The sequence below is a fragment of the Copadichromis virginalis genome, linkage group LG14 (genome assembly GCF_057382275.1).
Source record: "Copadichromis virginalis isolate Kocher_CV1m ecotype Utaka linkage group LG14, C_Virginalis_male_GT1.1, whole genome shotgun sequence".
NCBI lineage: Eukaryota > Metazoa > Chordata > Actinopteri > Cichliformes > Cichlidae > Copadichromis > Copadichromis virginalis.
Genome location: NC_140631.1, coordinates 34,011,891 through 34,037,761, shown reverse-complemented (window position 1 = coordinate 34,037,761; position 25,871 = coordinate 34,011,891). Strand labels below are relative to the sequence as shown.

General features: G+C 39.4%; 3 protein-coding genes across 7 annotated transcripts in view; 1 reads left to right on the top strand and 2 right to left on the bottom strand.

Annotated features, from left to right (window-relative positions):
• The window catches only part of stard13b (StAR related lipid transfer domain containing 13b), a 63,026-nt gene extending 57,611 nt beyond the window's left edge, over positions 1 to 5,415 (bottom strand). For 2 of the 3 annotated variants that reach the window (XM_085430562.1, XM_085430564.1), the window contains exons 1-2: positions 5,175 to 5,415; positions 2,163 to 3,178 (exon numbers count right to left, since the gene is read on the bottom strand). In XM_085430562.1, the coding sequence (XP_085286688.1) occupies positions 2,163 to 3,062 (900 nt within the window). In that variant the 5' untranslated portion in view covers positions 3,063 to 3,178; positions 5,175 to 5,415. Of the gene's footprint in view, positions 1 to 2,162; positions 3,179 to 4,844; positions 4,919 to 5,174 lie in introns of all 3 variants that reach the window. The other variant, XM_085430563.1, reaches the window with a different exon arrangement.
• A 9,850-nt stretch (positions 5,416 to 15,265) lies between these two features.
• On the top strand, positions 15,266 to 18,544 carry hdac12 (histone deacetylase 12). 3 transcript variants are annotated; one of them, XM_085430561.1, is made up of 8 exons: positions 15,266 to 15,476; positions 15,578 to 15,721; positions 15,909 to 16,068; positions 16,147 to 16,355; positions 16,440 to 16,590; positions 16,793 to 16,909; positions 16,993 to 17,135; positions 17,242 to 18,544. In XM_085430561.1, exons 1-8 carry the CDS (start codon positions 15,372 to 15,374, stop codon positions 17,263 to 17,265), a joined length of 1,053 nt encoding a protein of 350 aa, XP_085286687.1. In that variant the 5' UTR covers positions 15,266 to 15,371; the 3' UTR covers positions 17,266 to 18,544. The 3 variants fall into 3 exon arrangements, with proteins under 3 accessions (XP_085286687.1, XP_085286684.1, XP_085286685.1); XM_085430558.1 differs by having other exon boundaries at positions 16,147 to 16,590; XM_085430559.1 differs by lacking the exon at positions 17,242 to 18,544 and having other exon boundaries at positions 16,147 to 16,590; positions 16,983 to 17,135.
• A 39-nt stretch (positions 18,545 to 18,583) lies between these two features.
• Positions 18,584 to 25,456, bottom strand: trmt9b (tRNA methyltransferase 9B). Its single transcript, XM_085430557.1, has 4 exons — positions 25,200 to 25,456; positions 21,215 to 21,414; positions 20,947 to 21,120; positions 18,584 to 20,603 (listed from the first exon to the last, which is right to left on the bottom strand). The coding sequence occupies exons 2-4, from the start codon at positions 21,369 to 21,371 to the stop codon at positions 19,681 to 19,683; spliced, it is 1,254 nt and encodes a 417-aa protein (XP_085286683.1). The 5' UTR covers positions 21,372 to 21,414; positions 25,200 to 25,456; the 3' UTR covers positions 18,584 to 19,680.
• Positions 25,457 to 25,871: the final 415 nt, after the last annotated feature.

The window sequence follows — 25,871 nt, the reverse complement described above, 5'->3', positions numbered from 1 at the left end:
AAGTGAGACACTACCCTTGATTCATCTCGTCATGCCTTTACCCTCAATCCTGCCCTGGCAATTGTGTGAAGCCTCTACACCATAGCAACTGCGCTGGTATGAGTCAATCCTTTAGATAAATGCATCAATACTATCATCTGGGGACAACAAGATGTGAGCTGACTATAACTTTATCAGCGCAAATTGGCCACATTGTAAACCCCAACATACTGGCTTTGACATGGAAATGAGGAGTTAAGTGTGTGAGATCTGGGCTGGCTGCCTAGTCTACGCCACCCACAGAGAGTGCCAGAGATCACCATGGAGGTATCCAAATGTAGCAGCCGGTCATGCGAAAGGGCAACGGCTACCTGGCTGCTTGGAGAAATAAATTACATTCCTACTACCCTGTGTTGCAAAAATACCCCATGAACACAGCCACAGCCATATCTGTAGAGCTGGAAAGATAGTTTAAGAAGTGCATTCTTTTACTTACATTTGAGCCAAAATCAGCTGAAGTAAAGAGTTGTGAAGATACCACAGAGTGTTAACTTTATGCAAATGGTGCCCTCATATGGTTCATGTTAACTACTGCAACTGTGTGCTATTTCAGAAATAATCTTTCACATCCAGAGACTTTAAAGAAAGATATGCACACTACCACAGTCAAAACAAACTGGACTGTGCAGCTCTAGTGTTCTGCAATTACATATTTAAATTATTCAATCAGAGGTCTGGAGCCAACCCAGAAAATGGGAAAAAAAAAACAGACAGGATGAGGCTGAGAGATGAAGCAAATAACAATAACTACAAGATAAGTAATTAATTAGTTAACTAATTTATATTGCTACGCTGATGTTTGCTACTTTTTATTTTACTTTATTTTACTTGTGTATTCATTTATTGGTATATTTTCCATAGCCCTACTGGCTCCCCCTTCTAATAACACACTATGAGACTCAAGCATGCTCACAGAAACATAAAGTTGTCCGCACACTAGTTCCTTAAAACTTCACAAACAACTTTTACATGCCTTGCCTGGCTTACAGTAACCCTCACATAACAGCCTGCCTGCCATAAGATGACACGGTTTGTCGTGTGACAGCACAAGAAACATTTGTTGCTGTCCTTTAATAATATTTACAACAGACTCCCTGGATTCCCTGCATTCCTCAACTCCTCTCCAAAACAACCTATTCAGGGCAGAGTATCATTCTGCACATAAAGCTGGCATTACGACATCTTCCCCAACCAACAGACAGAGAAGTCGACATGCGCTTTACTCTGCCCTGCTCGACTGTTAAAAAAAAAAAAGACAGTTATGTGCAATTGGATACAACCTCCTCAGCTGTAGCGGAACACATATTTAATGGATTATAAGACGAATGTGCATATAAGATTTTAAAAGGGCAATAAAGATTAGTGATTGCCTTCGATAAAGATGGGGCAGAAAGCTCAGTAATGGGCAGCTAAGTTCGGTGCCAATAGGCCTACTGAAATGTTGCTGCCTTCTGATGGAGTGCAAGGAAACAGAACTGCAAACAGCTTTGTACATCAGTACCAATGTGGAGTCTATGTACTCCCACACACTTATAGCAACTCTGTTTTAGCTCTCAGTGTCAACCTTTCCTTTTCTAAAGAAAACAGAAAAATCATGAATTCAGACACTGAACTGTACCTATGTTATCAGTATATCCGTTTCCCTCTTCTTAGGATATCATGCTCTAAAACACTTTATTTTATTTGACTCCAAGAAATCTTGTGTGAATTTATGACAGAATTCACCGGTTTTAGCACACGTGGGAAAACATTTCACATGTGCTAAATTCAAGTGCAGGGTCTTCTTACATTATGTCTTGTATTGAGATATTTCATATGTTAAATATATAGTTTTTTGGGGGGGGGGGTTTGTAGGGGGACATCTAAAATAAATATCACGTGTCATTTATGAGTGCTGTGAGCGCTGCCTTATGTGGCAGGAATAAACAGTTCTGTGGCAGCATTTAGTGATGAATCTACTGTTGTAGATTTCCACTTCATTACGTTTCTTTTCTGTTGCTAAGTAAGCAGATATTTTATTTGTGAAATTGTGCATCTAAAAATAACTTCTATTTTCATGGCAAGGGGTTATTAATTGATTAATACTAAAATTGAAGGGCAAAAGAGAATATTTTAAAGCATACCTTCTCACTGCTGGTTTCCCCCTCTGCTTCATAACCACAGCTTCTCAGTGTGTGATCATTTCCTGCTCGTGAGCTCGTGCAAAGTTTCTTTTTCTCTTTGCCTGCGTTCCTCTGTCTATGATGGACAAGGAGATCTTGACCGTGAGGTAGCTCTGGGAACACATCGTCATCGTCGTCATCGTCATTGTCGCCGTCGTGATGACCATCATCGTCCTGCTCACCTTCCTGTGATGAGCCTCCGTCGTCAGAGCTCTCATTTACAAAAGCATAGCCGTTGCCTGTCGGAGGGCAGGTGTAGTCTGAGAAGGTAATGGAGCTCTGTTTGTGTTTCACAATGTGTGGCAAATCCAGGACTCTCAAGCCACATTCGGGAATAACTGCAGGGACCTCAGTGGCAGGAATGGAGTTCCGATTAAGGGCGACTAGGTCAAAGTTTTTGCGGTCTATTTTCAAATATTCACAGGTAAAATCCAGCGTCTCATCAGGATGATTCTGCACAGCTTTGCTTGACTGGTCTTCTGATTCAGGAGGAGGAGGTGAAAAGTTACCACAGCAGCTCTGATTAGTCCTGAGTGAAATAAGTTTCGATTCAAGAAGCTGAGCTGAGTTCAGAGATGCTTCCCTAGGGATGACTGACTTTTCTTCAGTCTCCAGAAAGCACACAGTCTTCTGAACAGCACAAACAAAAGCCTTTTCATTTGTGGTTATATCTCCACTTCGCTCTAAGAGTGAGCTTTGGGCTTTAGAACAAAAATCATCTCCTCTGCGCTCCAGTGAGTCATTAGTTGAGATCGCAGCATATTCTCTAGGTGAGTCTTTTGTGAGAAAGGTCACTTTGTGCAATCCTAAAACTGTCCAAGACTGATGATTCTCCAAATTCACCTCCGATGTGACCTCCATTTTTGTTGTATTTTATAGTATTTCATAATTCAAAGCATAAATCCACAAGTACTTGAGCTTGATATATCGGACGGCCATTTTTCATGCAAGACTCTCAAACTGTGAGGCAAATGAACCTGAAACAAACAGACAGATCATTTGTAATTCATGTGAAAAAGAACAAGAAGATCACAGCTCACAGCACACGTAAAACGAGATGATACATACTCGAGATGTTTACGTATGTCTCTGTGTCCTGTAATTACCACAGCCTCACTATACCCTGTACATGTGTAATATAAAGCCTCTAAATCTAGCTTTGAACGGCTCTGAGTACATGCCATCCAGCCAAGAGCGTGGAGTGAAACTAAACTCAACATCTGGCTCATGCTGGGCTGTTCAAGTCTGGATCTGTTTCACACCCAATAGTGGTGACATCACTGCACAGAGGAATCTGACTGCTCTTCCACAGTTGGTGATTTATTACGCACTCCGCCATTCATCAGGGCAGAGGATGTCCGTGGATGTCACCCCTTCATTAAGCCCTTCTTTAAAACGCACCTTGGACAAGCCCGAGACATTCAAAGTGTACGCGGAAAAACAAACAATTTCCTTATTGTCACGGCGAATGAGATGAGCCGTGTGGAAAAATAAAGGAGGATCCAAACGCAGGCACTTGTAAAGGTGTGAGGGTGGTTTATTAAACACAAAAAATAAAAATGGACAAAAGGCGAAAGGAACAAAGGCTAAACTATACTGGGAACAAACTGACTACAGAACACAAACCTGAATATGAATGAGAGCGAACAGAAACAGATGGCGGTGGACAGCAGGAAAACACACAGATGAAGCAGGGTGGATACACAGACGGACCAGCAACTACAAAGACAGAAGACGCGACTTAAATGCACACAGAGAAACACAGGGAGATTACACACAGGTGGGGGACACAGCTGGGAGTAATCAACGAGACGAGACAAGAGGTAAAACTGAACACACTCACATGAGACGCAGACCTTCACAATAAAACAGGAACAAGAAACCATCACACAAAGACGCAGACTCGACACTGAGAGACAGACAGAAAATGACACATGGAACTTGAACTAAACCTGCAAAAACATGAGAACACAAAACCTACTAACAACTCCCTAAACAAGAATAACTGAAACATAGATTCATAATCATCATAAGGAAAGAATCCAAAATGCAAAAACACACCAAAACACGACAACTCAAAATACTGGGTCAAACTTATTTTGCCACCAAACAAGTTTGTCATCTGTGTAAGTCAAATGACATTTTTTCAGATGATCCAGGACGATTCCTGAATAACCATAACCTACAGGAGACCTGCTGTTTCTAATCAGCATTTTAAAAGCAAAACAAGTCACATGCAAGCCCAAACGTTTATCAAGATCATCATTTAGGTACGTGTATTTACGTGTATTTTGAAAGTTAATTTGTGTAGTTTAGCCCATGTGGGTCGGCGGTGTTTCTGTGAGAAATCAGCAGTTGACAACGCCTTTACATGGCCTTGAGACACTTGACAAACAGTCATACACAAACACACATGCACACGAACTTTGGAAAACAAGCAGATAAGGCATTCTCAGACAAGGACAAATCCTAACTGGAAAAACAATGCTAGACATATGCATTTGCAAAGGCATAAGCAGTGTTATATAATAGTTTACGAAACTCTGTATAGGGTCTTCAGTACAACCTGTCCCTACATGGTGTATGTGAAGTGTACAGAGGATTAGGGTGCCTTTCAAGGAAATGCTCTTTTTTTTTCCTTACTTCTTTCTTTCTCTTTTTTTTCTTTTGTTTAGTGTTTCCTTGAAAAGTCTCATTATCCTCAGATGAATGCCGGGCTGATTTAAATGAAGAGAAGAAGTCACAGAGTGAAGACAGACTTCGTGTGTTCACTGACATGGCAAGACTATCTAGAAAAGTGAAAAGAGTCTTGGGGGATTATTAAGGCAATAAGAAAAAGTCCTGAATAGTTCAACATACTTAGAAACAACATACAGCCTAACACACAAACTCAGCTAAGCATTATTAGCAAAGAGAGAAATTAACAGTTATCGTGGTTTCTACACTCATAAGCACAGGGAAGGTGACTCTTACCTGCTGAGTAGAAATGAGTTGTCTGTGTTTCCTAAACAATGTCACTGAAATCATGGCAAGACAGAAACAGCAAGCCTGGTTCCTGTAAAAACAGAGAGAGAGAGAGAGAGGGAGTTGGACAGCCCCTCACAGCGGCACACATGTTCACATAGACTTCTTCTGGCAAGCCTGCCATCACCCCCTCCTTATGCTTTTCTCTGGGATAGGGGGGCAGCAAGAGTGATCAGCTCACATTCTCCCTGCATATGAGCAGGGAGAATGTGTACTTGCTCGGAGGTGAAAGGGGAGGAGAAAGGAGATAGAGGTGGGTGTGCAGAGTAAAGGGACCAACAGTTGATAGTGTAAAATAACGTGAAATGGTTTCAAGACCTCAAAAACAACCTCTGGGGAATGCCTGAGTTCACTGGCTGAACCGTCTGTGCTCAGCTTTGAAACACTGTGATGAGAAAGAATGCTTTCAAGTCATTCACCCTGGGAATCAGGCTGGAGCAGGTAATCACAGATTAAGATGATATCTTTGTGAGAAGATTAAAACGGAAGATTCAGATGCTGAAAAGGAAGCATGCTTCCTCAAGTTTTCATTTACAAGCAAACACTGACTGTTCGGTTTACATGAATACCACATTGTACTAATTTGTGTAATATTCACATTATAAAACATAAATACATTATTCTTAATGGCACCTTTGGGAAATGCCTAATAACTGAGTTACATTATTGATATTACTTCATGTATAGAAAATATTTTTTTAATGTCTGTTCAAAGAAAGTCCCTATAGGTCTCCATATTTTTTAAGTGATGTAGATTTATTTTATTTTATTTCATACTGCTTCTGGAAGAAATTTGAAGTAAAATTATGCTTGCTTTTATAAGTTTATAACAATTGTCTCTTTTATTTGATTGTCAGGAATAATATGTGAAACCACTTCTACAGAAATAAAAAGCATTTGGACTCAAACTGACCTCTGGCCTGAGGGGAGAAAATGCTTCTCTCATTCATAAAATACTTTGCATTCAGCCTGTGGCTGTCATCTTCCCTCAGCAGTGTTGAGAGCTTCCTCCTGCTCTTTATTCCTCTTTTCCTAATTGTCTTCAGCCTTCTTCCTGCACCGTTCACAGTTTGAGTTAGGTGTGAATTTTACGCTTGAACAATCCATAGATCAGTGTTAAGTGACTTAACAAGCAAGTTAAAAAGATTCCTCTAAAAAAATTCAGGTAAATAAACTGGTCTGCAAATGAATCCAAAAGCTTCCAAAAACTGTAAGACTATACTATGCTATATAGTACAGTATAATATACTTATATATATATATATATATATATATATACACACACACACACACACACACACACACACACTATATAGTATACTATATACTATACTATATATAGTATAGTATAGTATACTATAGTATACCATACTATAGTATACTATAGTAGTATATAGTATACTATAATAGTATACCATACTATATAGTATATACTATTACTATACTATTACTGACCCTTATAGTGCTTTTTTTTTTCTTAATCATATAACCCATATGTACGTACAGCAGCAGAAATGTTTCCATGTATATTTAGGAATACTTAACACAGCAGTTGTTGAATATCTATTCAAATCTGCTTTTTGACCTTTAAGATAGGGTATGAGTGCAGAGTGTGCATGATCTTTTGTTCAGTCATGACATTCCTGATGTCCTTGATGTGTTTATGTTTATATTTCCTCTACTGTCTGGATGCTTACATGGAAAGGTTACATGAGGCACACAAGAGCTTTGGTGTTTGAACATTATCATAAAAGGGAAGTAGTATAGCCCACTAAATCTCTCTATGTATATATATACACTGTATATTTACAGTAGTCACTTTACACTGGTCTAACACACAGCTAGCAGCTACACCCACCTGGCCATTCATCTCTCAGTCAAAATGGTCATGCTTTTTAAAAAAGCATGCATAACTTAAAAAGCAAACAAAAAAAAAGTATGTTTTTTAAAAAAAATTGCTCTATTGGACTGAAATCAGGTGGATGTGGAGAGCAGTCACCAGTGAACTCCTTGTCATATTGAAGAAACCAGTTTGAAATGATTTGAGCTTTGTGACGTGCTGTGTTATCCCGCTGGAAGTAGCCATCAGAAGATGGTCACACTGAGGGATTGGCAATAATCAGGTAGGCTGTGGTGTTTAAATGATGCTCATTTGGCACTGAGGTGCCAAGAAAATATCTCCCACACCATTACAGCAGCAGAAGCCTAAACTGCTGATACAAGGCAGGATGAATCCAAGATTTCATGTTGGTTGCAAACAATTCTGATCCTACCATCTGGATGTCAAGGCAGAACTCCAATTCTTTTAGGCAATTTATGACTTTAGCCAGTGAAAACTCATTTAATTTGACTAGGCTTTTAAATTCAGAACTGTTGCACTTGAGTGATTTTACTAACAAGTCGAAGAAGTCATGTTTTGGGCCCGTGTAGCCATTGAAGTTTCTATTTTCTTCATTCTAGTGGTTCCAGAAACATTCAACTGTTTAGTACCAAAGCTAAGCGCAACTTTTGAACCCACAATCATACGCAGAGCTTGTCAAAAAGGAAACAAGACAAGGCTTCCCACTGCAGATCACTGCTATGACAACTATGTCAAGACAGGTCTGGGGATGGATATGTCAGGCTTGCAAAGCAAACTATTTGAGATGGCAGGAATTCCACCAAGGCAGCAGGCAGCAGGCGGAGGCGTTCCGTGCCAAACCCTCCAGAAAGAAGCAAGTGTGAGTGAAAAAGGATATTACTGATACTTCTGGCAGATTTACAGAGCAATCAGAGAGACAGATTACCAATCTGTTCGTCACTCACTTCAGCTGGATGTATAAGAGACTGAAACTAGAGGAGTTCATGATCACTCTGTTTTTCTGTTCTCTCTTTTCGAAACATTACAGTTTGACAAATCTAAGGTTATGGAAGATCTTTCTGGGGTGACGATTTGCCTTTGAGTTCACACAGCCATGTGAAAAAACTGTCAAAAGAGTCATCTAAACCCCACAATGCTAAAAAGCAATAACACTTTTTATGTCCATTTATATTTACTAAATATAAACTCCAAATAAATATCCTTTACATCCTGTGTGTGAATGATCTATTTTTTTACTTTCAAACTTTTCATGATCATTTTAGAACTAATTAAATGTAGTTATTTCTACTTTTTGGAGTTAACATGTAATATATAGCGAACTGTTTATGGACCTCCGGTACAAACATCACCTGTAATTATATTTTCACACGTAACAATGATATACACGTAGTGATGTCAAGATATTAAGAGATTTATAACTTGTGAGGATGATTTACACTGTATGAGGTGAAACACATTCACCTGCTGTCTCGTCTCTCCTTCTTCTTATCAGAGATATCAACAGGGCTGTCAAGATGAGACAGACGCTCTGAAGACGCTGTGATCTTCACATTGTATAGTGAGATTAAAGTGAGGGAAAGGAAATGGAGCCAGCTGTGTTGTTGAAACATGTGGCTGTATGGTGGTAGGTTTGCCTGCCAGCAATGAAATGTCCTATTGCTACACAGAGCAAGAGACAGAAAACACTAACAGTGTCAGTATGGAAAATGAATAATTTATCTGCTTCTGCAACACTGATAACATAAAGCATTGCTTATGCTGTTGTACGCATTTTATGCAATGCAAACTGTACAGAGCTGTGGCAACAGACAGATACAATATAAAACACAAACATCACTAGAAAACATTCCAGCGATACCGCAGTCTGGCTCAATATCTCTGCTGCTTTCTGACTCCCCTACAGATTCACAGCATACCAAAGAACATGGGCAGATGTTCTGCATTATCACATGAAGCTACACTTGAGCTTTATCCCGTAAAAGCTGTGCAGAGAAAATTAGAAGCCCAGTTTTCAGATTGTTTTTTCTCCTCATCAGATTTGAATTATAGCCTCTAAAGACTGATAAAGGTATATTCACAGTAGTTTTAATGGCACGTTTCATCCTGAATTCATCTAGGAAAAACTAAGATGTGGATAATTGTGAGATATTATTTTAAAATACCAGCAATAAAAAAGCAAAATCACAAGAGCTACAGGGAACAAATTGGATAATTATAGAAATCAAACGTAATAAGCATTTTAAAGGAGAAATTTATGTTTTCACTAAGCAGGTGACAACATGCATGATGAAGCCTGATGGGTGAGGTGAGGGTTTAACTTAAATGTGCATGCAAACAGCTTGCCAACTTCTCTGGGGATGAGTATCCCTTTATTAGAATAAAAACTCAGATTTCATCAGTAGTGTTGCAGTTTACATGTTTGCTTTGCAATCAAAACAGCATTGACGCAGTCCTGAGAGAAGACTTAAATCCAACTGGAGTTGTGTTAGGAAAGGCATCCACCATTAAAAAAAAAAAGAAAGAAAGAAAATTTTCCAACTCAAATATGCAAATAAGGGAGCTGCTGAAAGTAGCTCTCATATTTCATCAGTCTTTTGGAGTTCATTAAAAAATAAAAAGGGCAACATCAGCAGATCCCAGATCTTAAAGCCACCCCTCTGAAATAAAACACTCTCTTGAATGAATTAGAACAGCTGTTCTTGAAATGCCCCCATGAGGGCCATCAGTGTGTGATAGCAGATGTTATCTTGGTTTGTTAATTGCTTAAGCTTTTTCTTGCTGATAAAACAGCAACAGAGACTATTCTATTCTAATTATCTATCTTAAAATAGAGTTAAATATTCAGATTTAGTGACCAGTAGATTGTTGCGTTAATCAAATATTTTCCACTTAAATTGAAAAGCTGAGACTTTAAAACCAAGAGCTTTTCCACTCGCACCTCAACTGTAACTCCGCTGGCAAATATTTGTGTGTCTATATTTTTGGCTATGCTCCCTTTCATGAAGTCTTGGCTCATTGGCTCACGCATAACAGCTTTGACAACACATATGGGCAGAATGCATAACAAAGGAGAGCCATACAGAAAGAATTAGTCAGGGTAACAGCTGTAAGGACATTGCCAAACAATGAGCGATGCCAGGGAATACTGAGAAGATAATGAACGGAAAAATGTAAACCCTGGGTGAAACGACAGAAAATTATACCACAGCCCAAACACAGGCTGCCTCACCTGGATGTATGTGATTATAGGAACACAGGACTGGATGAGGAGTCAGTCCATTATACTTTTCGTGTGACCAGAGGATTGCCTCGGAGGGAACGAGCAACAGGCCGTCAATATCATACAGAAACAGCAGCTACAAATTAATTCAATCCAATAACCACTCCTGCTCTCACCTGCTGCAACACGCTCTACAAGCGCTCGCAATCTACCAAGGAATTCTTTCCGCTCGGAGTTGAGGGGTGGAAGGTGCGCACAGAGGGGTTTGTGGGCTTGATGTTGTGATTGTTGTGTAATTGACAGGTATGTTCAAATCCAGTGTCTGATGCAAACATTGCACCACACACTCCCCTACTTGGGTTAGACAACTAGCACGTTTGCTGCTTCCTGGAACATGAAAATACATGCCAAGATGACAGGGCTATTTGGAGATGACAGGGTTATTCATTTGGTTAAAAACACATTGCGTGCAGAATAAAATTGATCATGCATTTGTGTATAATAAATGTTATTCGGGGGACGTTTTTTGTTTTGTTTTGTTTTTTTAGTTGAAAAAAAAACAACAACTTTGCTTTCTAAGCAAGGAACCAATTGTAACTTATGCCACGATGAGGAAGAAAAGCTTTCTCACTTTAGTCAACCTGCTCGTATTTTGCCTGATGAGAGAAAGAGAAAAACAGATCAAAGGCCAGCAGTTGTCATCTTCTTTCTTTGTTGCTGCTGACAATGAGATGCAGGAGCTGCAAGCCTTGAAAACAGCTGCCCTGAAGCAGACTGCAGCTCACAGCTGTGCGTCAACTCTGCTTTCTGCTTCACTTGTGAAAAATACTGCAGAACTACACAAGGGTGTTATCACACTTTAACATTTGATCTAAGTCATGGATATCATACTTCACAATGTGGTTCTCATTTTCTCTCACTCTCTCTCGCTGTATGACAGGTTTCAACCCCTCGACCCTGGTAAGCCTGAACATGATAGTGGGGATGGATGGATGGATTTTCAAAGTAATATACTGCAGTATTTGATGCATTGTTAGTGCTGTTATAGTCTTCTTGGTCTTCAGCAATCATGAACTTGCTTTAGAATTAAAATAAATCACAGTAAATATCAAGTTTGCAGTATTTTAACATGTAATTTATGTTTTATTGCATGTTACTCCACTTTACATGATTATAGTGCCAAACAAAAAAAAAAAAATATATATATATATACCTGAAAATGAAAAAGAATTTAAAAAATCAAATGAGAAAATTCTTTATTTATCCTGATTCTAGTTGCTTAAATATGATTATTTACTGTTTTCTTAGTCCTCCTTACAGTAAACTGAATATTTGGACTGTTAGTCCTCATCCTAATGACACACAACAAATACCAAATAATGTTTATTAATTTAAGCAGCAATTACATATCAGAGAAGCTAAAAACAATTTCATGTTGTGTAAAATGAAAACATATACTTAATCCATCCATTCCTCCATCACCAGTTAACCTAACATGGATCTCCCTAGACTGAAGGAGAAAACCCACACAGGCACAGGCAGAACATGCAAACTTGATACTGAAAAGCTCCAGCTGCTCAAAATATATGCTTTTCTTTACAAATTGCAGCTTTCATCTGTGTATAGTCCACATTAATAATTGAAAGCAGTCTCTTTCCCAGTGTCTGCTAGAGTGCCTCTGCTTCCTGAGAGTGAGCGATACTTTAAATTAGGACCCGAGGCCATTATGAACTCATTAAAACTGTATAGGTGAAACTGGGTGCTTCTGACTGGGCTCCCCCCAGTACAACACACAAAAAGCTTTAAATAAAATAGAAGCACATAAAAATAAATCTTCAGGATCAAAGTGACCCTGAAAATAATAAAAAACTGAAAATCCCAGAATTCTACTCATTCTGCACCTCACAGCAAATAGAAAATTCAGCAAATAAGCTAGTAGATTTTTGACACTGTAGGGAAATTAATAGAAATCACTGGTTGCCTGGAACACTCATGCGCCACGTGTACAAGTGATTTGTCATAAAAGACTGAGCACATGGTCTTTACAATGATGAGATGAAATTTAGTAAAACACCAAAGCAAAAGAGAAAATCCACCATAATAAATTAATATAACCTTTATCGCCAGCACAATCCCTCTGTCAAGATATATCGGAGTCTTTCAGTTAAGAACAGCCACCTTCATCTCTCTCTATTCGAAATGCCTGTTAACAGGAATGAAGTCAGTGATTGATTTTACCTCTCTAATCTCCTCTCTCTATTATGAAGAGATTTCCCCTCTGCACCTGAGGCCAGCATGCTCGTCTTATTTCTTATCTACCAGTGAGTACAGTAGCCACTCTCAGGGGGCTGTGCTAACCCCAATCAGCCAGACAATTCTCTCTCTCTAACACACACACATCCACACACCCCCCCCCCCCCCCACACACACACATATTCATGAAGAGCCAGCAGTCTGCCAGACGGTGCCCTGAGCTGCCTGCAAGCAATGTGAGACAGACAGCCAGAGAGGTAGAACCAGACACAAAAGCAGCTCAAATCCACGACAGTACAGTGACAAGAACACTGTAGTATTCTTTTAGCTAAATTATCACATTTTACATCTATAAAAAGAAAGAAATTGCTGATATTTGTAATACTTTACTTGCCACAGAGCCCTTCTGCAACTTTTAGCTGGAACATGTGGGAGTGAAGACAATAAATCTCTCAGGCTCTGACATGATTTTGCTGTGACACCATAAATCATCCTCTCTCACTATGATTAACCACCTCAGTTCATGGTGTGCTGACATGGAGCTGACAGTGATGGGAACAAAGGAGGACACAGGACGATTGCCTAAAGATGGTCAGGATACAGATAAACATCGGACAGGAAGTGGAAACAAAACAATTACCCCTGCCGTTATATGGAAATATAGTAGAAAGGAGGGGCAGTGTGTGGGTAGAAAACAAAAAACTTATGTTTGACCATGCCATAAAGGTTTGTATGTTAAAAACAGGATATAACAGACTTACGTTTTTGTTTAGTTTTTTCTTCAGATGACATTCACAGTCAGCCACATAAAGAATGTGCATTCAGCCTTGTCTAAGCCAATCCATCTGTTTTCTGACCCTAACTCAGGAATCTGAGCAGCTTACTTCAGCGGATGCTGCTCACTGGATGACGACTAAACTACAACATCAGGGGAACAAGATGTGGATTTGAGCCAGATGTAGTAACATCATGGTTCCCTCAACAACAAACAAAAAACTTGTTCTCACATGGCTTTGAATGGCCTGCAATACAGACCTTTACTCATATGAACCCTTAAGCTAATAAAAGAAAATAAATTTTTTTAGAATCATTTAGTGCTTTTTCTAGTTTTAGCTTGATTGTGATAACTGAAATGAAAATTGTACTTGCCTACCTGAAGTTTGAAATTATATATATCTATATATATATATCTATATATATCTATATCTATATAGATATATATATATATATATATATATATATATATATATATATATATATATATATTTTAATAGACTACTTAATTTACAAGTACTTAATTTAATTATTTCAAACAGAAGCATGCATGTTACATTAATAACCCATATACATAGGCACACGACAGTACAAAAATCTTGTTCCACCCCCCATTCTTAATATTTTGTTTCCAAGGAGTCTGGCTTTCTTGTTTGGCTTTTAATTGGTTTTAAGCAATAGTTCCTAAGGCTTTCTGAAGGTCTTTCAAATTTTTGCTTTTTTCACTTTGCTTTTTGTTTGTTTGTTTGTTGATCACACTGATTTGAGAATTATTCAAGCATAAAAGAGGTGCCTAGCTTAAGGGATAAACCAGTGTTTGTTTTTCCTCACATAGCAGACAATTTTAGAGAACCAATTTTAAATTAAGTATTTTTTGTTATGCGCAGCCTGTCACATAAACACCAATCGTTTCCATTTCTTTACTTGAATCTATGAAAAATACCAAAGATAAAACAGTCTGACAGGAATTAAATACACACACACTAAACACTAAACATCCTGTTTAGTGTGTCCTTAAAAATGAAGAAACTGGACAAGTGGAGAGCAGAAAAAAAGTAGCAGGCCTAAAAAAAAACTATCCCCACCAGATGAACAGTATCTGCAATTCATGTCCTTAAGAAATATGAAAAAATAAGACTTGATACAGGACATGAGAGATATTGAGAGACGCATCTGGCCCTTCAGTCGATCCATTTACTGTTTACTGAAGCTTCATCATGAATGGTCTGAGTGGAAGGATGGCTATCAAGAAGGCATTATTAAGGAAGGGAAACAGGGGGAAATGGCTGAGGTATGCTAAATTACCCAACAAATGGACTGGACTGAAAATCAGTGATGAACCCAAATGAGAGAGGTAAAACAATGCGTGTTTACAGTCATCAGAAGTACACTTCAGCATGACAATCATTCTAAGCACAATCCTAACGCAGTGAAAGCACAGCTGGATAGAAAAACACATAACGGATCACTATCAGTGATGGAATAGCTTCTCCTCAACATTATTAAAGCAGTGTGGGGTCATGTTGATAGAGAATAAAACAAAAACCAGCCAACTAAAAAAGAAAAAAAAAGATTTGAAATGTCCTTCAATAAACCTGGAGCGCTACTTTACTTGTGAAGACTACTTATATTACCGAGAGTTCAGACAAGTCATTCTCCTGCACACATTCTCCTAGCAAATGATAAAACATTAAGAGGTGGTTCAAGATTTTTGCATAATACTGAAATAGTATATGCGTGTAAATCTGTGGATAGGATACAACTGATTAAAAAAATACTCACCATCAAGTTGTACTATAGTAGAAAACAGAGCAGTAGAAAGAAACCGTGACAGCAGCACAGAAAGTTATTTGCACTCCATAACAGAAGATGGCAGCAGTAGACTGAGGAGGCGCTGTAACAGCCAAGCATCCCGTTACACAGTACACGGGACACTTTATGGACTTCCTGTCTCGTTTCATAACATCGTAACTGTGTATAATGTAGCATTCTCCCGTCTTAAGTAAGCGACTATCATTCATTGCTTCCTGTCTTAATAATGACCTGCATTAAGCGGCTGTTCTCTAAAGGACCTCGCTCCAAAGTCGCGTGGTTGATGACTGGTGAAGCTCTCACCTCCTGCAGGTGCTTCCATGCTGAACTAGTAAGAAGTTTGTATGATAATTTAAACAAAGTGAACTGAAGTATTTTCCCCCTGAACGCCGCAGTGGGTGCATTATAAAACTCACCTTTTTCATCTCGCAGGTGAGACACGAATCTAGCGCGCTTCCAGTAGTTCATCACAGCAAGTATGTGTGTGACCTCCCACCCAATCACAGGTTTCCGATGGGCAAGTTTCCCCGGGTTTTACAATGTTTGCTCAGAGATCAGGTCATTACAGAGAAACAGGTGAGTGAGACACTTTTATGATATCTGCCTGTGATTATAATCGATTATTTGATTTTATGATTTACAGGCATCCAGTTTCTAAACATAACAAGATCAACTAATAGTGAATATCACTGCTGCTATTAAAAGTAGTATTTATTGGAAAGCACATTTTCCTGTTGATGTGCCTTTTCCTTTCTTACAGTAGGTGTGGGTCCCTGAAATTGCCTCTAAGGATTTACTGAGCTGTGTGCACACCGAGGACTACCTGGACAACTTCATAAATGGGAAAATAAGTGAGCAAGAGCAAAGGAGGACAGGCTTTCCCTGGAGTGAAGGCATAGTGAGGCGCTGTCGATATGAAACAGGTGAGAGAAATTCATGACGTACACGTGACCCGGAAAGATTGCATTATGTTTGCTGTTAACGTTCTCTCTCATTGCCAGGTGGGACTGTTTTAGCTGCTGAAGTCGCTCTGCAGAGGGGTCTGGCTTGCAGCACAGCAGGGGGAACTCATCATGCTTTTCCCAGCTATGGTTCGGGGTTTTGTCTCCTCAATGATCTTGCAGTCGCAGCCAAATACACGATGAACAATTCTCCTAATTCTCCTTCTACTAAACGCAAAGTTCTCATTGTGGATCTAGATGTTCATCAGGTGGAGTGCACTAGTCTCTGTTGTGGATTAGGATTTGTCTTTGTTGAGAAGCTAAACCTTTTTCATGTGTCAAACATCCTACAGGGTGATGGCACCGCTTTCATCTTTAAAGAGGAGCCTTCTGTGTTTACATTCTCAGTGCACTGTGGGAAAAATTTCCCACTTCGTAAACAACAGAGCGACCTTGATATCAGTGTGGAGGATGGGCTGGAGGACAAGGATTACCTCTCCACAGGTATGTAGATACTCTCCATTTTAATAAATATCTAATCACTGAATCGCAATTCTAGCACTACTGTTTTCAATTTGTGAGAATTGTTGTTTTTGTCCTTGCTGATTTTGAAACTACTGTTTGTTTGTTTTTCTGTACGTTGAGATGATTTTCATTGACGATGCTTCTAAAAACTCACTAATATGTCTGATGGTGTACCCAACAGTTGAAGCCCACCTTCCCTGGCTGCTGGAAACCTTTCGCCCAGACCTGGTTTTGTATGACGCAGGGGTTGATCCTCACTGGGAAGATGAACTCGGAAGGCTTCGCCTGACAGACCAAGGTGAGCCATTCTGTTTTACACCCAGGTGTTTTTTACCTTCAAATCACTTACAGACTTTTTGAATGACTTCAAGTGTCCCTTAGGGCTCTATCAGAGAGATTTGTTTGTGCTGAAGACTGTGGTGAAAAGAGGTGTCCCTATCGCTGCTGTTATTGGTGGAGGATACTCTAGAGACATTGATAAACTGGCACTCAGACACTCTATCGTCCACAGAGCAGCAACTCAGGTAAATGAAACACAGCAGATAGAAGACTTGTTTGTCCAATTTTATGTACAGAAACAATTAGTTTTAAAACAGAGTTCTCATTATAACCTTGCTATTCATGTTTCAGGTTTGGAGGGAGTGTGGTATGTAAAACTTGGCTCCCTAATCAAGAGGATCCTCAGTGGGTAGCTGATATTTGAGAGAATGCCATGGTCATTTGGAAAGTTTCAAAAATGTATTAGAAACTGACCAGTACTTCAGTTACTTTGGCATATTTATTTAATTTACACAGTTGAGATTAACTGTAGTAGTGATACATCTTATGCGGTCACATATTAGAACTTATTTCACTCATTTTTGGTTCGTTGCAATGATGGTCTTGTAACTACAATTATATTGTTATAGGGACATCACAGCCACCATAACAACATATTTTTACATTCATCTGGAAAAAGAAGGTTTTTATGGAACTCAGTACAGTCCTGTGGAAAAACTGTTTATATAGGAATCAAGAGGTGCTGCTTATCAAATGCTCTTGATTAATTGGTCAAAAACACAAAAGCAGAGTTTCTGGTAGTTTTCTGGAATGGAGCTTTCAGCTCCCTGTTAATGCCACAATCTTACCAGGAGTGGAAATTCCACAAAATTCACTCAAAGGTCAGACAATACAACTCTTAGGGAGGATTTTCTTTTTTTTGGGGGGGGGGGCATAAAAAACTAAGAGCTAAAAACTTTACAAGCCTCAGGTAGTATCGGAAATGTTAACATTCCAATGCAATTAGAAAAAAAACTGCATTTAAATAAACTTCTGCAACAATGTTTCTGATGAGACTAAAGCAGAGATGCTTGTCCATAATGGATAGCGCCATTTTGGGTACAAAACACTACATGTCAATGCAAAGACCACATATCAGCTCACAAGCACGGTGGTGGAGGGATAATGATTCGGGTTTGTTTTGTATCCACAGGATTTGGGCACCTTGCGGTCATTGAATCAACCTCGACCTACAATAAAATGTTTGAAAAAGAAAAGAGTCAAGGTGTTGTAGTGACCCAGACCAGATTTAAATGCTAGTGTGGTGTGGCTTTTAAGAGCTGTGCATAAATGAATGCCAATAAACATTAATGAACTGAAGCAATATTAAAAAGAAGAGGATTTCACTACAATGTGAGAGACCAATACAGTCCTACAGTAAAATAATTAAGTTATTGCATAGACTGCAGAGTCCAATGGAAATCTTCACGTGACTACATGTTAAAGAATTATTTAAAAATCCTCACAAATCAAATATTAAGGCTTTCATTTGTAGGCTGGTGATGATTCTAGTATAGTATGTGCAAGTTGGCTATAAAGACTTTTAGCTTACCATTTACCAAATTGTACCTGTGTGACAATTAAATATTCTAGAAATAAACTGTACATGAACAAATCTTTGTTGTTAATGGGAGTAGAAGCAACACAACACCCGTGAACAAAAACAAATTTAATAAAAAAACCAAAACAAAGTATTTACATCAGCTCACACAAGACATTTGCCACTTTTAAGACAAACCTAGTTGGTCCACAAAAACTATACAGCTAAAGAAATGCACCACAATGGATATAAACAGTTTTTCAAGTCTCACCTATTATGTCATTCACTGACATCAAGCAGCGATATACTTGTGATAGAGTGCAATGTTTATTCACAGTACATGAGGCAGTTTTCTGATTTGCTGAGACATACCAAATTGTTACAAGACACAATGCCACTATTGCAAATATCTACATCAAGGGCGCGCACACACACAGACACGCCCACTGGCGACATGTCGTCTGGAACACTTGTAGAGTAAAACAACAAGAAAATGGCACTAATGTTTCGGAAGAGATTCTGCACAATTTTAAACTTGTATGAGAGTGCAATGAAAAAGTACGCACGAGCAGTTTCACAGGAAGCGTTACCAAGAAGTCCGCAGCTGATACTAGCTGCAAATTTGGCTCCTTTTAATGAGAGATAAGCAGCATGCGATTTTGCAGACACAAAGAAAGAAAGAATTCTCTACTGAAATCAATATATTAAAATATAACAGCAGAGGGAAGAGTATGCTGTAGCTTTGTACATTTCTCTTCTGCTCATATTTAAAGCACAAGAGAAGAAATGTTCTTTTAAAATGCAAATCAATAGCTGTGATGCAGCCCACTAGGGTTAAATAACAAAACACCGACTCTAAAAGACACACTGTAGATTTATTGAAAAAGAATAAATAGTTAAAAATAATCTGGTACAACATACAGTAACGGCCACGGTTGAACACTTCCATAAAATATCTATTTGCTGCTTTCCAAAAGCTCTGACATATAGCTGGTTCCAGGATAAAATAAATACATGGATAAAAATCTCATTTTTAAATAGTTCATGAGAGAATTACAGCACTGGAGAATGTTAGTGTTACCTAGACCTTCAACAATGGCTACATTTGCACATTTAAATGAAAAGAATGTCATTATTCTCACATGTGGAATTCAGTGCTAAAACTTGAGGCAGAGGCGATGCAAAGTGAACTCAAATATGACAAGTTCCGGTCATATTTTCCATACCTGAACTTTCTCTGCCACCACACACCAATTGGCGTGATCAAAGTAGGTGTGTTTAACATGAAGTTCTTCGACATGATTCGCTATCAGCTCTGCCAGCTCGCCCTCCCTGAAGACGTGGTAGTACCTCAGGCAGGAGCCTTCCACCTGCCCTTCACTCCCCTGAGGACTCTGTGTGCTTTCCTGCAGCTCTTCTCCCAGCAGCCCTCCATCTCTTTCATCTCCAGACTGCTTTAGGTCCTCCCCCTGCAAGGAGACTAGATCTGGTAGAGCCAGAGAGCCACACTCCTGGACTAAAGACACTGCGCTGCTGTTGTTAGTGGTGCCATTGCCTCCAGAATTATTCGGTCCCTTGTGCTGCTCTGTGACAAAGACATCCTCTTCTGATCCGACCACAGATGGCGGAGAAAAGAAACTTGAGACTTGCTTGATAAGCCCTCGTCCTCTCCCGCTCAGGTTGAACTTGTTCCCCTCATTTTCACCTGTGGGTGAAGATAAAGTGCTCATGTCTCTGGAGGATGAACGGGAGATCCCCAAGCTTCCGAAGTCGAACACAGAATCAAGAGACCTGGAGAAGAACCACAGTTTGTGTGTCCTCTGCTGTGGTGTAGTGCGACCAAGATCTTCTTCGTCTGCCACAGAGGATGTGCTTCTAACCTTCCTGTGCTTTTCAGTGTTGTCTATGGCTTCGCTCACGCTCTGTGCTGTGGTTCTCCTCCTCGGTTTGTTGAGGCCGGGAAGGAATTGAGGATTGGGGTTCCAAGGAACAAAGATGTCCTGTTTCTCAAATTTACGACGTTTCTGCTCCATGGCCCACACGTAGATCATAATGCGTCCGCCCACTCGCAGAGTGCGAGCCATCTCCTTTATTGCTCGAATACGACGCTCTTTGGTGGACAGATGATGAATGACTGTGACAAAAATATGAATTTGTCAGCTTTAAGCATGGATTTATGAGGTATCATGTACACTGTGTGTATAATGGAAGATAAATGAATAGTGCAGCTGTTTGGTTTGGACCTAATTACACTCTTTTTTTTTGGTAGGACACAATAATTATTTTTCACACTGTTGGCTTGGCAACGCAAGTTTGTGGTAATATGATGTTTATCATTATATGAGTTAACTTAATTTGAGGTAGATGTCGGCGTTTGAGCTCATGCATATGAAGGGAGTGATTTGTTACTAAGTGAAATATTTTTAAAAAAGCCTCTTATCTCATCTATAATAACTGCTTATAGTTCTGACCATTACCTGCAATAGAAAGCATAGCATCAAAGCAGCTGTCTCTGTAAGGCAAATGCAGCCCATCACACATCTGGACCTCATGTCCTTGGCTCCAGGCAAAATCCACCAGGGGGCGACAAACGTCACACCCCAGCTTGAACACGTCCTTGTTGATGTGGAGATACTTACCATTACCACAACCTGGAAAGACAAGACAGTCAGCTACAACATAACACAAGAAATGTAAGCCAGCTGTAATTGGACTTTCAGGATCACATTACTGCTGGAGACCCACCAATGTCAGCAACGATGCTCCCAGGCTGCAGTTCCAGGAGGAACTGCCGTACCTTCGGCCAGGCTTTATAGCGGCTGTCGTTGAAATATGGAGCAATCTTGTCGTAGACATTGTGTACATGATCTCTTTCAAGCTGGCTGGCAGCCTCCTCCATCATGTTCGCCCAGGCGGCCTCATGCAGTGGCCTCAGAGCATCATGACTGCAGGGAGAAGAGTCTTTTTGGTTATTTCCATTAAACTGTGAATTTCACCATGAAAAAAAAAATATTGTGATAGTGTGGACTTGTTAAATAGAAATGGCACAGTGGAGACCCTCTCTGCATGCTTGTTAAAGTCCCACAAGGTCAGCTCAAAACCATAATCAGCGGACACACAAACATCTGTCAGGTGGTAATTTAATATCAGACCCTCTGCTTTGTACTTCAAGTACCAGCTGAATCAGTGCACTCTCTCACATCCATCCAGCAGTGCACAGTGAGGTTCTGCTCTATGAATACAAGTCAGGTATAATTTGTCACTTTGAGTATGTAACTGCGGAAAAACACAGACTACGGGATATAAATTAACTAACCAAGTCACCGCAAATAGGCACACCTCATCTCACCAAGCTCTTAGCAGGTCCATGTCCACAGCAGCTGTGAGAAATTGGTTTTACAGTAACGGGGAAGCAAAAGGTCAACACATAAATCACTTTTGTGTCAGTAACAGGATGCAAAACAAACATGAATCATGTTTGAGTGAGTGATTTTCATCGATTCCGTCACACTCTGTAAGTAAGCATTATGCTGCTGTTGGGGTTTATATATCGCAGCATTTCTTTCACTGTCACATGCAGTGGAAGGTCTGGACGTTTACCTAATTTGACCTTCATTAATCCTGAGAAAGACTTTAAATTTCCATGGAAATAAAGCACAGCGGTACTGAATATCAATATGTTATAGCTTAGCCAGGCCAAATACTGATTGTTTGTTGGTTTACTACACTTTGCTCATAAAAGTTAATTGATTAAAAGAGACTATTTTTAAAGTTATCACTTAAGATGATGCCCTGAGTACAATATTGTGCATGAAAAGGAACGTACCCACAATTGTGCATCAATCTAGCTCATTCTTTTACTACGTTGTAGTATCTTGGACAATATTTATATAAGTTCAGGCCATCTAATGTTTGGATAATGACTCTGACTTTGAGACACTTTGAGTTTTTATCTATAAACACAGTACGGCAAACCCCAAATCTACAGCTCACAGCAACCACCTTGACAACAACAGGACATTGTTGCCCACATTTCTATAGTTTTCTTTTCAAGCATATTTGTATGTAATGCCGACATTATGTAAACTTCAGGGACACGCTGTAGAGTTTCAAACTCGACAGAAAATTTCAGGGGTTGTATAATTGTGACGTTTGTGTTATTCACAGCTCCCACTGCAGTCATCCCAGTTTATCAGGATGCAGCCCACAGCTCCTGCAGTGCTGCTGCTGTGGCTCCCTGAAGCACTAACCCCACTGGCCACTTTACTAGGCACACCCATAAAAAACTAATGAAATCCAAAACAATGACTCTGGCATGAATTCAACTCTTTTGGATCTTTTTGTTTCACCTTTTGTTTTCATCATCTTTAACATTCATGATCCACTGTGTTACATAGTGCTGTAATAGCTGTGAAGGATTGTGCACTCCATTAAGGTACAGAAGGGGAGAAAAATATGCCACAAAAAGAAATGGACAAGAATATCTGGCTATTCAGAGTTCTTATTTGATCTTTCTGATTATTGTGTCGTGGTTTAATTAATTTCATGCAAAGCAAACCCACACAAAACAGTTTCGATCACATGTTAACTTCAAGGAATTTTTAGAAGTACATGTGTACAAACTGCATGTTTGTAATGCTGAATAAATTAATTAAACTGTAATAATTATAAGCTTTCAAACCCCCCTGTCCTTAAAAATCTTATCCTGGATAAATTAAGCCCATGATTTGTTGCATACTTATACTGTTAACATACAGCTGACCTCAACGCAGAACACTAACTCTACTATTCTCCACAAATACAGCTTCCCATTTAAATTCCTAAATTGATTCATTAAGTCTTGGATCAACAGTGGAAATACACTTTCAAAGGCAAAAACAAATAAATGGCTGATTCCTGACGAGGCCAGCAGAAAAGAAGATGTCTCTGTTTTTATCTGCATTCAACATCTTTTATACCCACACTACTATTAACCAACAAGTGATTGTTAAATCAGTGCTGAACACTGCCTTTTTTGCTTGCAAATTATCTGCTTTGAAATCACTGACTGTGTGTGCCATAAGACTCTTCTCATTTTACCCCTGTACTGAGCAATGTGACAAAGACTTTCCGCTCTGTGTGACACGGAGATGGGAGATAAGAGTTGTTTTCAATCGGCTGCGATAGATGAGAGCTGGTGGTGCTATGTATCCCAGCAGAAATTCACTGCTAACATATGTCGTAAAATCAATGTGCACAGCAAATATGGGTTTACTTTTGAGGTTTATCTGTAACTGCATTGTACAATACAAAATTTCAACCCACTTAATCTTCTATCACTTCAGGTTGGACAGTAAACAGAAGGATGTACAGACTGTCAGCAAAGAAATCAACATTAATAGATGTAGTTCAGACCATTGCAACCTACTGAACCATGCAGTGCCATAGGATGATTTGTTAAGGTTAGAAGGGAGGAAAGCCACCAGACATTTGGGCTCCATTTCTTTCAAAAGGCATTAGGTATGTCCTTGAATGTAATACAGACTATTGCCCATTCAGTGCGCACACAATGAAAATTACTGGAAACATTTACCACAGGATATTAGTAACAAAGCCCGACTTGCACTACATGAAACACAAATATCTCTTTTTATGACCTGACAATCAGAGCCTTCTCTGTGCATTAACAAGCTTATCTTCACTCCACTGTTTGTAAATATAGTGTACGCCGCATCCTTTGCTCAGACCTATTTCTGGACCACCATCATCTGCATCATCTCAGCCAAGTGGAAGTAAAACATCCCTTATGTAACGCTGTAATCTGGCCTCATTCTGTGTTGTCTGTGCTCAATTCCACTCGAGTTTCCCCCTCTGCTCACTAAACTGTGGCAGTCCTCAGCTGACATTATGTAACCAGCAGCTGGGCAGGCTCAGAGCTTTACCTCTGAATGACAATGGGAACTAAAATTAAATCAGACGACAACGTCTGGTGCACAGATCTGTCCTAGGTGCAGGGCATTCAGGGGATAAAGGTAAAAATCAGCCATTATTTTAGTCATTTTCTGTACACAGATTCTGTAAGTAATCAATAACTTAGATATTAACTTAGATATTTTCATCATACATGATCCACTGCGTACAACATTTGCCACTGAGTACACTATTCTGCGAATATGTGACTTTAAATATGCGTTCCTAGGCCGTGTTAACAAGCTCAGACCTCCACTGTGCTTTTATGTGATGTAGTGGTGTTAGGACTGTATGAACAGACAGGGCTGCGACGGCTGAACACGGGGAGCCCAAGGAGAGCAGGTTTAACCGTGAAGCATGCCAGCGTGAACATGTGCGCAGAGATCTTGAGGTTTATTCTACCAGACCTCCTCATTAGTAAAATGAGCAGTAAATAACAAGTTAATATATTCAAAGGCAGACAGATGAAATCTCTGGACAGTAACCTGCAATTCAATTAATCGCCCAAGATTTAAATGAGCCCCGTATTTAACTATATTACTAGATTATATTATATTTAATAATGGGTGGGGTACCGGGCTTGTTCTGTATCGGGGAGCTGCAACTTTTAGTCCAAATCAAAGTTTCTTTTGATATATGTGCAACTGATGTATACCAGCCTAAAGTTTAAATACTGAATTGCATTAATAACAAAAATGTAACCAACTTATTTGCAATTCATAAACAGCTTTCTCGTAATCCGTGTCAATAACTGCACAGCCTCCCTGCCGAAATCACTTACCGTATAAACTGCCGTTGTATTATCCGCCTCTAGCCTCGGGTCGGTGGAGGCAAACTTCCCTCTCCGCACATGCGATAGATCTATATGATCCACCTGTAATGTGGATCAGAGGAAGGTGCTCTTTAAGGTGGTCCCGAGCTCATCAACAACCACATTGTGCTGGCGGTTTAAAAAAAGCAAGATAAAAACGTGCGGCGTGTGACCGCCAGAAGTCTACTGGCCGAAGGACGGCATCAAATCCAGGACTGGGAGCTCCACACCTGTCAAGCCAATGAAAAGATAGGGCAAAACTTCCGGTCACGTGTTTCAAAATTAAAGCAACCCAAAGTAGGACAACAAACTAAGAAACTGCAATGACCGAAAATCAAAGAAAAAAGTAACAATGATTTGGTGAAAATGAGAAATCCCATATGTTAATCTCATAAACGAAATGTAAATTAACCCACCACCCCCCAACAATACACAACTAAAACGAATTAAAACCAATATATGGAGTAGAAATGATTTAAAAATACAATTAGGACCAACAATAATCCAGTAAAACTAGCAAAAGCTACACATTCAATTCTGTAAAACAGTTAGAAATTAGGTAAAGGGGTTTTTAAAAAAAAGATACCTGGACTACTGAAAGATAGTTAAACTGATAATGTTGCAGTTTAACTAGCATGATTT

Excerpts from the sequence above, each read along its gene's own strand:
- hdac12 (XM_085430558.1), top strand. The coding sequence starts at position 15,372 with ATGACCTGCATTAAGCGGCTGTTCTCTAAAGGACCTCGCTCCAAAGTC. Across the intron at positions 16,069-16,146 it reads GCGCTGTCGATATGAAACAG|GTGGGACTGTTTTAGCTGCT; the intron begins GTGAGAGAAATT and ends TCTCATTGCCAG. Across the intron at positions 16,910-16,992 it reads GCTTCGCCTGACAGACCAAG|GGCTCTATCAGAGAGATTTG; the intron begins GTGAGCCATTCT and ends AGTGTCCCTTAG.
- trmt9b (XM_085430557.1), bottom strand. The coding sequence starts at position 21,371 with ATGATGGAGGAGGCTGCCAGCCAGCTTGAAAGAGATCATGTACACAAT. Across the intron at positions 21,121-21,214 it reads GAGCATCGTTGCTGACATTG|GTTGTGGTAATGGTAAGTAT; the intron begins GTGGGTCTCCAG and ends TTGTCTTTCCAG. Across the intron at positions 20,604-20,946 it reads TGCTATGCTTTCTATTGCAG|TCATTCATCATCTGTCCACC; the intron begins GTAATGGTCAGA and ends TTTTTGTCACAG.